The sequence below is a fragment of the Eptatretus burgeri genome, chromosome 9 (assembly GCF_056783735.1).
Source record: "Eptatretus burgeri isolate ZD-2024b chromosome 9, Ebu_testis_v1, whole genome shotgun sequence".
NCBI lineage: Eukaryota > Metazoa > Chordata > Myxini > Myxiniformes > Myxinidae > Eptatretus > Eptatretus burgeri.
The window spans coordinates 58,447,990-58,461,390 of NC_140969.1; the positions used below are offsets into that span (position 1 = coordinate 58,447,990).

The 13,401-nt window shown below is 45.7% G+C and overlaps 2 protein-coding genes across 5 annotated transcripts in view; one reads left to right on the top strand and one right to left on the bottom strand.

The window, feature by feature from the left end:
- LOC147020168 (SCAN domain-containing protein 3-like) overlaps positions 1–13,401 on the top strand; it is a 60,564-nt gene that overhangs the window by 2,697 nt on the left and 44,466 nt on the right. The gene's annotated exons all lie outside the window — the stretch shown is intronic.
- LOC147020169 (kinesin light chain 1-like) overlaps positions 2,855–13,401 on the bottom strand; it is a 114,140-nt gene continuing 103,593 nt past the window's right edge. For all 4 annotated transcript variants that reach the window (XM_085895243.1, XM_085895245.1, XM_085895246.1 and 1 more), the window contains 2 exons: positions 4,783–4,843; positions 2,855–4,497 (listed from right to left, as the gene is read on the bottom strand). In XM_085895243.1, the coding sequence (XP_085751369.1) occupies positions 4,408–4,497; positions 4,783–4,843 (151 nt within the window). In that variant the 3' untranslated portion in view covers positions 2,855–4,407. The remainder of the gene's footprint in view (positions 4,498–4,782; positions 4,844–13,401) is intronic.

Sequence of the window (13,401 nt, forward strand, 5' to 3'; positions counted from 1 at the left end):
TTATTACCTCCGCCACCGAAGGTGGACGGAGGCTGTTTTCTCCCCTTTCGGAGGCTGAGGCTTTCTATATCTCAAAGTTGTGGATGGATGCGGACGAAACTTTGTTGATAGGTTGGGAGTGTGACAAGGACAAAATGATAAGGTTTTGGTGAAGATCCGGATCCGGATGAGAATTTTTTTTTCAGTGATTCTTCACCATTGAGAAATGGGGATAAAAACAATATTGCATGATAATTCAAAAAGTTTCGGACGAATTTTGATAATTTGGAGGATGAGTTGGTTCGGTCACAAGAACAATCCAATTAGATTTTGGTTCGGTCCCGATTAAGATCCAGCCTATCGGTGGGATCCAATACATAAACTGTTCAGCCTGGTGGAGGTATGCACTCTACCTCGTGTCGTTCTAGTTATTATATTTGGTGCGTATTAGTTGCATATTTATGTTTTATCATGGGCAGCAGGTACCTGTGAAAATTCTACTTAATGTAAAATGCAACTTCAACAATATTGTGCAATGATTATTTGGTTGATTAAATCACCCCATATCCATAACCCCACCCACCCAAACCCCAAGTCCCGAACCTCCCCTCCCAATGCCAGGTCCTGAACATCATCCCTCAAACCATCAACCTCCCCTCTCCAAACTCTCTTTACCTCCTCTCCCCCTTCTTAACATTCTTGTTCCCATTCATTAAGAACAATGTTAAAATTAATAATGGCGAAACAACGTTTAATTCACATTTGAGCGAGATTCTGTCATCTCGCGATTCTTCAGTAAACCAGTGGATATCTAAGTTAAATGATTAAAAAAAAAATATATATATATATATATATATATATATATATATATATATATATATATATATATATATATATATATATATATATACACAAGGTCTGGTCATTCGGAATTGAAAAAAAAAATCTACAACCAGAACTCCTTACTTTCACTTGAGAAAAGAAGTCAGACATTTAATGATATGGGGTTTATAATTCCTTGTCGATCAGTTAAAGAAAATCAGCAGAAAGGCAAATGGAATAAGCATATTATTTGTATTGAAGATATAATTAGCTTCCTCCCTTAACTTTTTTTGTGTGACGTCCATGGAAGGGCATTCACCAGTTTTCTTACAAAGGGTTGGTTTTCTTGAAGATATACAGTTGTGGGCAAAATATATTGGCACCCTCTCCACTTTTTTTTCAAATAATGCACCATTTTTTGCAAGAAAATTGTTGAAATGAAAAATTATTTTGGTGTCCACATGTGTATTTCTTTGATTTGCAGTGGAACAAAACAAAAAAAGCTGAAAAAATTACTAATTCTTAGCTTATTCCATACAGAAATCCTAAAATGGCCAGGACAATATTATTGGCACCTTTTAGAAGTTGTTAGAAAGAATTAGATTTCAAGCAGGTGATTCTTCTTTACTTTGGAATTGAACTCACCTGTGGTGAGTTGCAGGTGCCTGCAATATAAAAATCACTCATTCAGCCAGTTTGAAGAGAGAAAAGGAGTCATTCTGCTGTTTTGTGTCACTGTGTGTAGCATAATGAGCATGGAGAAAAGAAAGAAAACCAGAGAATTGTCTAAGGAGGTAAGACACAAGATTGGAGCCAAGCATGAACAATCTCAAGGCTGCAAGTCCATCTCCAGAGACTTTGATGTTATTGTGTCCACCATACGTAATGTTATCAGGAAGTTTAAGGCCCATGGCACTGTAGTCATCCTCCCTGGACGTGGCCACAACAGAAAACTTGATCGAAGATTGCAGCGAAGGATTGTTCAAATGGTGGAGAAAGCACCTCGATCAACTGCCAAACAGATTCAAGCTGACTTTCAGACACAAGGTACGACAGTTTAAACTCGCACCATCCGTCGCCAACTCAATGAAAGGGAGTTTCTATGGTCGGAGACCCAGGAGGACCTCACTACAAAGGGAGACATAAGAAAGCCCGACTGGAGTTTGCCAAAATCCTTCTGGGAGATTGTCCTGCAGACAGATGAGACCAAATTAGAGCTTTTTGGAAAAGCACATCAGCTCTGTTTCAGAAAACAAAATGAAGCCTTCAAAGAAAAGAACACCTTCCCTACAGTCAAACACGGAGGAGGTTCAGTGATGTTTTGGGGTTGCTGTGCTGCCTCTGGCACTGGGTGTCTTGTTTGTGTGCATGGCATCTTGAAATCAGGTGATTACCAAGGTCGTTTGGAGTGCAATGTTCAACCCAGTGCCAGAAAGCTGGGTCTCTGTCGAAGGTCATGGGTCTTGCAGCAGGACAATGACCCCAAACACCTCAAAATGCACCCAGGAATGGTTCAAGACAAAACACTGGACTGTTCTGAAGTGGCCAGCAATGAGTCCAGATCTAAATCCCATTGAACACCTGTGGTGAGATCTGAAAACAGCAGTTGGGAGAAGGCACCCTTCAAACCTGGGAGAACTGGAGCAGTTTGCACAAGAAGAGTGGGCCAAACTGCCAGTGGAGAGATGTAGGAAGCTCATTCATGGCTGTAGGAAGTGCTTGAAAGCAGTTATTTTGTCCAAATGCTGTGCTACCAAATAAATCTTGGGTGTCAATAATTTTGTCAATGCCATTTCTTTTTATTTTCTGATTTAAAAGGCGATATTAATTTCTGAATCAAAAACAAAGGTTCTGTAATATTAACAGTGAAATAAAGAATTGTGAAGACCAAATGCTTTTGTCAATTTCAACTTAGTTTTTGAGAAAATTGTGAGTTATTTGAAAAAAGTGCAAGGGTGCCAATATTTTTGGCCATGACTGTACAATGACATTTGATCACAGTGTCCAAACAAACACAAGTCAGAAATAAGATACAGCAACAACAAAAAACCAATTCATTTACTTTCCTTTTTATTGTGAAAAGTATGCAGAGACAGTTCACATTTGACAGGTGCTCGAGATAAAATAAAAGATATTAAACAATGAAACAGGAAACATGGCTATGTTGGTACCTCCTTTTATCTTGTGCCAGTTTGCATGCACCTTTTAATCTAGTACGTATAAACAAACAGGTGGTTAGATGAAGATTATGGAATGACTGATAAAATTTTATGACATGCATTTGGTAAGTCCATGACACACATGACTTTTTTTTCTTTTTTTTTAGATCTTCCTATGCACAATGTTTACATCTCACATTCCTCATCAGCCATCTTGCACTTATTTCTGGTTACATCAGTATAATGCCAAGTGTTATTACTAGGCTTTATCAGCCATTTTTAACCTGTTTCAGCCTCAGCTGGTTATTTTTTTTTGTCCAAGCACATCGACCTGATTAGAAGCTATTGAGTATCTAAACATATTTGCTATTCCAGTCAATACTGGACCAGGTATGCATATCAGAGGTTAGAATATTTTTACAATAAGTTAAAGTTAGGTTTATGTACATTCAGTGTAAACAATGTAACACTTTATGTGACAAAGTGTTTTCTTGTTGAGAACACAAAAAGTAGGTTTTAGTGCATGGAATGGCCCAACCTGGCATTGCCTAAACAAATAGTTTTATTTGATGCCAAATAGCAGGTTACTGTCCTAACTTACCTCATCCAAGCCTTATGTTTCTACATCCAGTGTATATTATAAATAAACAGAGCAAGAAGCCCAACAAAACCAGCCAGTTCATGCTGGTCTGTACTCAGACAGACTGTGTAAGAAGTCTGTGCTAAGATCAATAGCTTAAAGCAGCATTACAAAATAACTTTGAGAGGGTGTCCCAGAAGGACATTATGTTGGTTTTGGGGTAGGAGGGGAGTTAGTAATTTACACAGTTCATTCTTACCTTGTTTCTATATACCGCTCAACCAGGGGTTGAAAACCGTGCCGCCCCAACCTGGGTTCTCCCGCATATGATCGTCCATCCGAGCTGAATGAAAAGCTCACATTTCCATTCCGTGCCATTTTTTGACGGAAATGGACGATGCCTTCTCGACAAGCCTTGAGCCAAACCGATGGGAGGGACACTCAGGCTCTGGTCGCTGGTGAAGTCCGCGGTCTGAGAGAAATGCTACGTCTTTGAGCGACTGAAGATCTTGAATGTATATCGTCGCCTAAAGATAAGCTCACATCTTGTCTTAATATATTGCATCATCTTATCTTCTGCTTACTCAATTTTTTGAAAAGGTGCCAAAAATAATAAAGATGATCATTGGCCAAAAATGTCTTTCTTTTTGATTCGACTCAAAATGTACATGCTCACTGATCATCTGATTGGCTTGCCTTTATCCCACTGTGCATCTGCAAGCTTTCAGAAAAAGCCTGCATCAAATGCCGATGAGCTTGCGTTGACGGTCCAAACCAGGATTGCTAAATTACATGAAGATGCAATATCAGGAGCAGCACTGTTTTCATCCTGGGTTGAGTGGTGCATTGGAACAAGGTATCGGTATGCTAGTTTGGCATGCCAAGGGAGCTTCGGCGGGATAAGTTGCTGTGGCTGGCACTGAGACCCAGACCTCTGTTCAGGTGATTTGAGGATTCCTGTAAGAACAGTTCCATGTGGATTACTGTTTTGCTAACAAGGTAAATGAATTTGTAGAACCATGATAATCCTTAGCCTAAAGAACAGCATTAATGTGTTTATGTAACATTTAATATATTTGAGCAGAATGTCACAATTTACGACCAAAACTGTACTTGACCACACATTTCACCCTGACTTCGTAATAACCAGTGTACTTTACACTCTACACTATGCAATGTAAAACATGTTTTTGTTTGCTTTCATAGCTAGATGGAAATGGTGGCACCAGTTTGCAGACTTACCTTGGATGGGGTGGCTTCAGGCATCATGTTCAGCATGTTCAGAGAGCTAGCTCTCTTTATACTGTGGAGGGTGAAAAAAAGTAGTCATTAGTCACCAAAATTGGCATGTGAATGATTAACTGGGACAAACCTGTATCAATTCAAATAGATTAGAACCCATACCAGGATGGCAAAAAAGCTGGAGCTTCCATTAAGTGTTTTGGAGCATCTTCAGGGATTGCACCAACAGAGGTTTTAACAATCCATTACAAGCTTTATGACAAAGGAATAATGGTGGGGAGGGGGTGGGAGAAGAGATAGGTGGTATGGGGAATGGTAGGAGGAGGAAGGATGAGGTATATAACAGAAAAGGTATCACCCTAATAGTGGGAGACGATGCCTTTTTTTGGAAGGAGGAGTGGGGGGTCTTTCCCGAGGGAAGAGATTTCTCCAAATTCTTAATATTTCCTTTTTGAGGGGGGGGGAGGGGGGAAGAGTTTGGTGGGGGTTTCATTAACACAGATGATGTGTTTATACTTAATACCCACACCTAGACTAATAACATGTCAATTAGTGGAGCAGACTTCAGTAAGATAGATGAATTGTAGTAAGAGCATCAAACTTTGTACATCGTAATACTCCTCAAACTGATCATTTTCAGATAGGGAGCCACTGCACGAGCACCCCCTGGTGGCCAGCAGCAGCACCTAGTGGAAGGGGCCAAGGCAACCTGAGTCTCGCACATGATCAAGTGACAGCCTGTGCCCTAAACATCCTCCTCCACAAGGCACATACAGAACACCATGGTGATCTTCAGTTTGATGACTTGTGTACTGATCAAATTAATCAAAGCCCTCACTTCAAGTTCTGGAATGTCACTGTAGTTGGCAATTCTAATCTTCACCTTCAAGGTCAATCAGAGAGGGAAACTTCCACCTTCATGTTGAAAGTTTGGAAAAGATAGCCCATTGGTGCTTCACCTTGAACTACACAAACTTTACATGCTGGCTGCTTGCACATGTGTGTCACATGGTCACTCCAGCCCATACACATCCTTTGCATTGAAGAAGCATTCCTGAAAGGATAGTTTGTGGTGCACAAGATGACAGGACCATTTTCAGCTCTTGTTATTGACCAGGCACATGAGCAAAATAATGCTCTCATCAAGGGTGATGGAGAGCTGTTGGCCTCACCAAAAACCCAGAGCACCACATCGGTGGATGGTAGGTGAACCCATGACAGCAAGAGTTATACAATAATTTTAAAGTGCCATGGACAAAAACAAAAGCAATACAAACTCACCAACATACTGTGGTATATAGACCAATAGCCAAACACAAGTCATCAAAGAAGTCAAAGCACTCGTCACTGTTTTTGAGGAAATGTGCAACCCCTTTTTTGAAGAAGGTGAATATATTTTGGTACTTCACACCAAATAATTTACCAGTCGTGGAATGGCAGGAACAATGAGGAGTGTGAAAAGAAATGGAAAAGAGCGGTTTAGACATTTGTGCGTGATTGGCTCACTGACAAAACCAAATCAATGATGGCAACAATAAGCAAAACAAGTTGCCACTGTTCTCACACATTGTATGAGGAGGTTAAACTGATGAAAATGAAGTTATCATCTCTCAAGAACGACTGTAACCTCTTCTCTTAGCTGTATATTGCCTGTCAAACAACAGATGGTAATCTCGATGACTTCTTTACCCATAAAATCAAACATCTCCAACTTCTTTATCACACAGAGGTGAGCTGAATTGTGAAACCAAATCTAGACTTGTACCATACTTAAAAACCTTGTCGCACCGATGCCAGACATTCCGGATACCAATACCATCATCATTGATGGTAATGTCAATAAATTGTTTGAGCCCCAGGCATGTAAAAAACATTTGGAGAGTTTGCTGTGACTATATTCCAACCATTTGTTGCACACAAACTTCACAATGTTGCAAGGATTGACCTTGTGTTTGACTGGTATTTTGAAAAGAGTTTAAAGGAAAGAACCAGAACTACATGAGGAAAAGGAATTAGGAGGAGGGTCAGTCCGACAGGGGCACTGCCAACCAACCAATAGCAATTTCTTCATGTGGAACAAAACAAGACAGAACTATTCAATTTCCTTGCTGAGCATATTGTAGAGGCCTTCACAGAACAAAAGGAAGTTATGGAAACAGTTGGCGACTGTGCTGTGCCATTGACCACATGAAAATGTATCATCCCTTTCCCCTTGCAACTATGAGGATGCTGACGTGCACCTTTTACTTCATGCTGCTGCTAGACAAGGTCATGACAAAATCATGTTGTGCATTGCAGACACATATGTACTGGTGTTTGCTGTCAGCTTCTTCTCGGAACTAACTGTGATAGAATTTTGGGTTGCCTTCTGTACCGGGACCAACCTCCAGTATATTTCCAGCCCACATCATTGAATTACATCTGGGTGATGACGGAAGTAGAGCTCTTCTCCTTCTCATGTTCCATAGCTTCAATGGATGTGGTTAGGTAGGGTATGGGAGCATGTGCCGGAGCAACGTGTCGCTGCATCCCCTTTCCGTCTGGCCATCCCCCAGGCAGATGCCTGGCCCATCCCCATCTCCTTGAGATGTCGATCGACCTGCTGCAACCATGAGGCACGCGGTCATCCCGTTGGCCTTCTCCACTCACGAGACTCCTCACTGAGAGAATCTCGTTAGCAGGATCAGCGTCAGGAAATCGAGCCGCATGTCCATACAGCCGCAGCTGATGCTCACGGACTATTCAGGTAACAAATCTCATTTGAGTCTCTCTCAGTAACCGCTGATTGGGCACAAAGTCTGACCAGTGATAGCCAAGGATTCGCCAGAGACCTGGTACTGAAGGAGTTAGTCTTCGTCTCAGATCCCTGGTCAGAGTCCAAGTCTCACATCTGTAGAGCACAACTGGAAACACTAAGGACCTTAAGACTCCGACTTTCGTCCGGCAGCATTGGTACCAACAGTGCCACACCCCATGATCCAGTGAATCCATGACTCCCTTGGCCTGACCCAGACATCAGTTGACCTCTGGCTCACAACCTGTGGAGACATGAATATCATTGCCAAGGTAGGTGAATCTCTCCATGACCTCAACATCCTCACCACAAACAGGTACAGACATTATGGCAGTGTCCAAGATATCATTGAAAGCCTGGATCTTTGTTTTGACTCAAGAAACCCATTGTCCCAGCGGATCCTCATTGAATGATTTCTCATTCAGTGCCTCGAGGTATCCAATAAGGATGTCCAGTGTTTCCGTGAGGATGACTGCATCATCTGCGAAATCAAGGTCAGAGATCTTGACATTCCCAACGAAGTGTTGAAGAGTGTGTAGGCCAAAACACACCCCCTGACGAACTCCAGTTAGAACTGGAAATAAGTCGGAGATGGAACCACCATACGTCACATTACTCTCTGCACCAGAGTGTAGTTCAGAAATCAGATCGATCAACTTTGGTGGCACCTCGGAAAGACAGAGAATCCTCCAGAGGGCATCCCGATTCACTGAGTTGAATGCTTTGCGGAGATCAACAAAGGCTGCGAGCAGCCCCTGCCGAAACTCTCGTCTGCGTTCTGTGAGGACCGGACGATACGGCCAATCATTGACTTCTTTGTTTAAAGCCCAATTGCTCCGGGCACTGGTGCTCGAGCAGATGGTGGTGAACCCTATGAATAATTATCCAAGCAAAGACTTTTCCTGGCACTGAGAGCAGCATCTCCTCTCAGTTGTTGTTGCAGTCCTGGCAATCACCCTTCTGTTTCCAGAGAGGGGCAACAAGGCCCCTCTTCAAGTCAGTTGGAATAATACCTGTGCTCCAAACAGAGCACAGAATTGCACCCAACGACACCAGTACAGCATTTCCACCAGCCTTGATGCCACAGATCTCTCGGGCTTTACCCCGTTTCCACTGGTTCACTGCAGCCTATATGTCCACAAACGAAGGCGGTTCACAGTTGATTGGAGGGTCAACATTGGGGATAGTTATACCTCTGACATCCAGCTCAACAGCCTGAGGGTCAGCCTGGTACAGCCGCTCAAAGTAACCGATCCAACAAGCCTTCACTTCGGAGTCCTCTGTCAAGAGTCCACCACCCTCTGCTCTAACAGCAGCACACTGAGGGATGTCAGGTCAGGTCAGGTATGGGAGCATGTGCCAGAACAGCACGTCGCTGCGTCCACTTTCCGCCGGTACTCCAGGGGCCTCCGTCTGGCCATCCCCCAGGCAGATGCCAGGCCCATCCCCATCTCTTTGAGATGATGGTCAACCTGTTGCAACCATGAGGCACGTGGTCGACCCACTGGCCTCCTCCACTCATGAGACTCCCTCGCTGAGAGAATCTGGTGAGCAGGATCAGAGTCAGGAAAACGAGCCACATGTCCATACAGCCGCAACTGACGCTCACGGACTATGCAGGTAACAAATCTCATCCGAGTCTCTCTCAGCAACCGCTCGTTGGACAGAAAATCCGACCAGCGATAGCCAAGGATTCTCCGAAGAGACCTGGCACCAAAGGAATTAAGTCTCCGTCTCAGATCCTTGGTCAGAGTCCAAGTCTCGCACCCATAGAGCAAGACTGGAAGTACCAAGGACCTGAAGACTCGGACTTTCGTCCTCCCGCACAGGTACCGGCAGCGCCACACCCCATGATCCAGTGAATCCATGACTCCCCAGGCCCGACCCAGACGTCTATTGACCTCTGACTCGCAGCCAGCAGAGACATGAATATCACTGCCAAGGTAAGTGAATCTCTCCACGACCTCAACATCCTCACCACAAACAGACACAGACAGGACAGCAGCATCCCAAGATGTCACCGAAAGCCTGGATCTTAGTTTTGACCCAAGAAACCCGTAATCCCAACGGCTCCGACTCCTCATTCAGCACCTCGAGGGCCCCCAAGAGGATGTCTAAAGTCTCCGCAAAGATGACTGCATCATCTGCAAAGTCAAGGTCCGAGATCTTGACATTCCCAAATGACGCACCGCAACTTGATCTCTCCGACATCCTCCCAAGAATCCAGTCCATACAAGTGCTGAAAAGTGTGGGGGCAAGTACACATCCCTGACGAACTCCAGTAACAACTGGAAATAAGTCAGAGATGGTACCACCACACTTCACAGCATTCTCAGTACCAGAGTAGAGTTCAGACATCAGATCGATCAGTTTTGGTGGCACCCCACGAAGACCAAGAATCCTCCAGAGGACATCCCGATTCACTGAATCGAACACTTTACAGAGATCAACATAGGCTGCAAGCAGCCCCTGCCGAAACTCTCGTCTGCATTCGGTGAGGACACGAAGTGCAAGGATACGGTCAATCGTTGACCTCTTTGGTGTGAAGCCTGACTGCTCTGGACGCTGGTGCTCAAGCAGATGGTGGCGAACCCTATCGAGAATTATCCGAGCAAAGACCTTGCCCGGCACTGAGAGCAGCGTCACCCCTCGGTAGTTGTTGCAGTCTTGGCGATCACCCTTCCCTTTCCAGAGAGGGACAACAAGGCCCCTCTTCCAGTCAGTTGGGATGATGCCTGTGTTCCAGGCAGAGCACAAAACTGCATGCAACGACACGAGTGCAGCATTTCCACCAGCCTTGAGAAGTTCGGCATGGATGCCACAGATCCCTGGAGCTTTGCCCCGTTTCAACTGGTTCACCGCAGCCCGTGTTTCCACAAGCGTAGGTGGACCACAGTTGATTCGAGGGTCAGCAACAGGGATTGTAACACCCTTGACGTCCAACTCGACAGTTGGGGGATCAGCCTGGTACAACCGCTCAAAGTAACCGGCCCAGCGGGCCTTCACTTCAGACTCCTCTGTCAAGAGCCTACCACTCTCTGCTCGAACTGCAGTGTTCCGAGGGATGGGCTTGGATGAACGTAATGCGCAGATTCCCCTGTAAGCGGGACGAGAATCACCTGTCCACAGGTGATGCTCTACCCCCTCACAGATTCCTCGCACATAGGCCTCCTTGTCCACCCTCAGTGCACGTACAGTTTTACGCCTCAGCTCCCTGAACAGTTCAGTTCTGCCATTCAGCCTGGCCCTGCGACTCTGGTCAATGGTATCCAGTGTCCCTTGAGAGACAAAATTCTTCTTTGCCCTGCGGTGAGCTCCAAGGCATCCACCGGCAACATCAAGGACGGTGGTCTTGAAGGCGCTCCACAACTCTTCAGGACCCCCCCAAAGCACCCAGACCCCCCAAGTGTCCACTCAGCCTGTTCGCAAACTCCTCAGCTACTCTCTCATCCGTGAGCTTGGCAACATCCAGCCTCGGCTGGGATGGTACCATTCTCCAGGATTTAAGGTGCAGCTTTAGAGTTGCTACAACAAGCCTGTGGTCAGTATTGAGGAACTGAGCACTCCGGTAGACGCTGCAGTTCTGGATCATCCTCCAACGACCGTCAATGAGGACATGGTCAATCTCCTTTGCCACACCGCCAGCGTTGGAATACCAAGTCCAGCGATGAGCTTGTGGGTGCTGAAACCATGAACCAGCCACCCTAAGTCCATGACTTCTTGCAAAGTCAAGGAACTTAGTGCCATTCTGGTTCATAGTTCCTGACCCATGGGGACCAACACACACCTCATAACCGTCCCTATCAGTTCCAGTCGATGCATTGAAATCCCCCAAGACTAGAAGTGTATCTCGTCTGGGGCACTGATCAACCACAGACTCGAGTGTGGCGTAGAATGCATCCTTCACGGTGAGATCACTCGCCTCAGTCGGAGCATAAACAGAGACCAGGGAAATGACACCTAAGGAGTGACGAATCTTTAATGTCATAATACGCTCGTTGACCGGTGTTACCTCATTTATCATTGGGGTCAGCTTATTGGACACAGCTACAGCAACTCCTTGGGTATGGTAACCATCAGAGCAACCAGACCAATAGTAGGTGTAACCACCCACCATTATCTCTCCGCAATCCGGTCTCTGAACCTCAGAGAGAGCTGCAATCCCGATGTCCAAACGCTTGAGCTCAGATGATAACAGAGACAGGTGATCATCCTCTCTTAGGGATAGGACATTCCAGGCACCCACCCGAAGGGACCGCCTCAGGTTAACCCAAGGAGACCGCCGTCTGGTGGACGACACCTCAGCACCACTCCGACACACTCTCCCGCAATCTGACCCAGGGATGTTACCCCGTGGTTTCCCTCCTATCAAAGATTGGGGGTCCCGAAGGCTTTGCCCCAATCCCGTCATCCGGTGAGCTGCCCTGCGAAGGGAAGCTGCACAGGAGGTACTCCCACGGAGTGGGTTTTCAGATTTTTTTGCGTTTTTGCGTTTTGCGGAATGAAGGGTTTTACGGTGGCCGGAGTGCAAATCCTGCCACCAACCTCCTCATAAGAAGTGACCCAACTGCAGGAGGACGTCCGCAGACACAGTTGGGCACTAGATATGGATGGCCGTTGGCTCACAAGGAGCTCCTCTGCCCTTTGACAGGTTTTGTTTTTAATCCTGCTGGGTGTCCATATCCAAACACCCTCCTCACCTGAAAACCTGGTGGGGGAGACGGTTTAGTCGCCGACAACCCGACCACCCTCTGCTCTAACAGCAGCACACCGAGGGATGGACTTTGTAGAAAACAATACATGAATTCCTCTGTAAGCAGGACGAGAATCACTCATCCATATGTGATGCTCTGCCCCTTCAGATTCCTCGCACATAGGCCTCCTTGTCTGCCCTCAGCGCATGTACAGTTTTTTGCCTGAGCTCCCAGAACAGCTCAGCTCTGCCATTAAGCCTGGCACTGTGACTTTTGTCAATGGTATTCAGTGTCGCTTGGGAGAGAACATTCCACTTCGCCTGTCGGTGGCTTCCAAGATATCCGCCGGCAACATCAAGGATGGTAGTCTTGAAGGTACTCAACGACTTCAGGATTCCCTCCAGCACCCAGACCCCCAAATCCCCACTCGGCCTGTTTACAAACTCTTCAGCTACCCTCTCATCCCTGAGCCTGTCAACATCCAACCTGGGATGGTACCATTCTCCAAGATTTACGCTGCAACTTCAGAGTTGTTACAACAAACCTGTGGTTGGTATTGAGGAAATGGGTACTCCGGTAGACCCTGCAGTGCTGAATCATCCTCCAGTGCCAATCAACAAACACATGGTCAATCTCCTTTGCCACATCACCAGCATTGGGATACCAAGTCTATGGACCAAGAACCAACCAAGTCTATGAACCGAGGAAACCACCATCTGGTGGGCGAAACCTCAGCACCACCCCGATACTACCGCAATCCAACCCGGGAAGGTTATCCCATGTTTTTCTTCCTATCAAAGAGTGGGGACCCGAAGGCTTTGCTCCAATTCTGACATCCGCTGAACTGCCCTGTGAAGGGCAGCTGCACAGGAGGTTCTCCCAAGGAGTGGGTTTTTAGTTTTCTTTGCATTTTTCATGTGTTTTGTGAAGTGAAGTGTATTACGGTGATCGGCGTGCAAATCCTGCCACCAACCTCCAAGGAAAGGTGAACCGCTGCATTTCAACGTTCGCAGACGCAGTTGGGCATTAGATATGGATGGCCGTAGGCTCACGTAGAGCTCCTCCGCCCTTTAACAGGTTTTATTGTTATTATTTTAAAATGATATATGCAATGTTGAGGCTCATATAAGA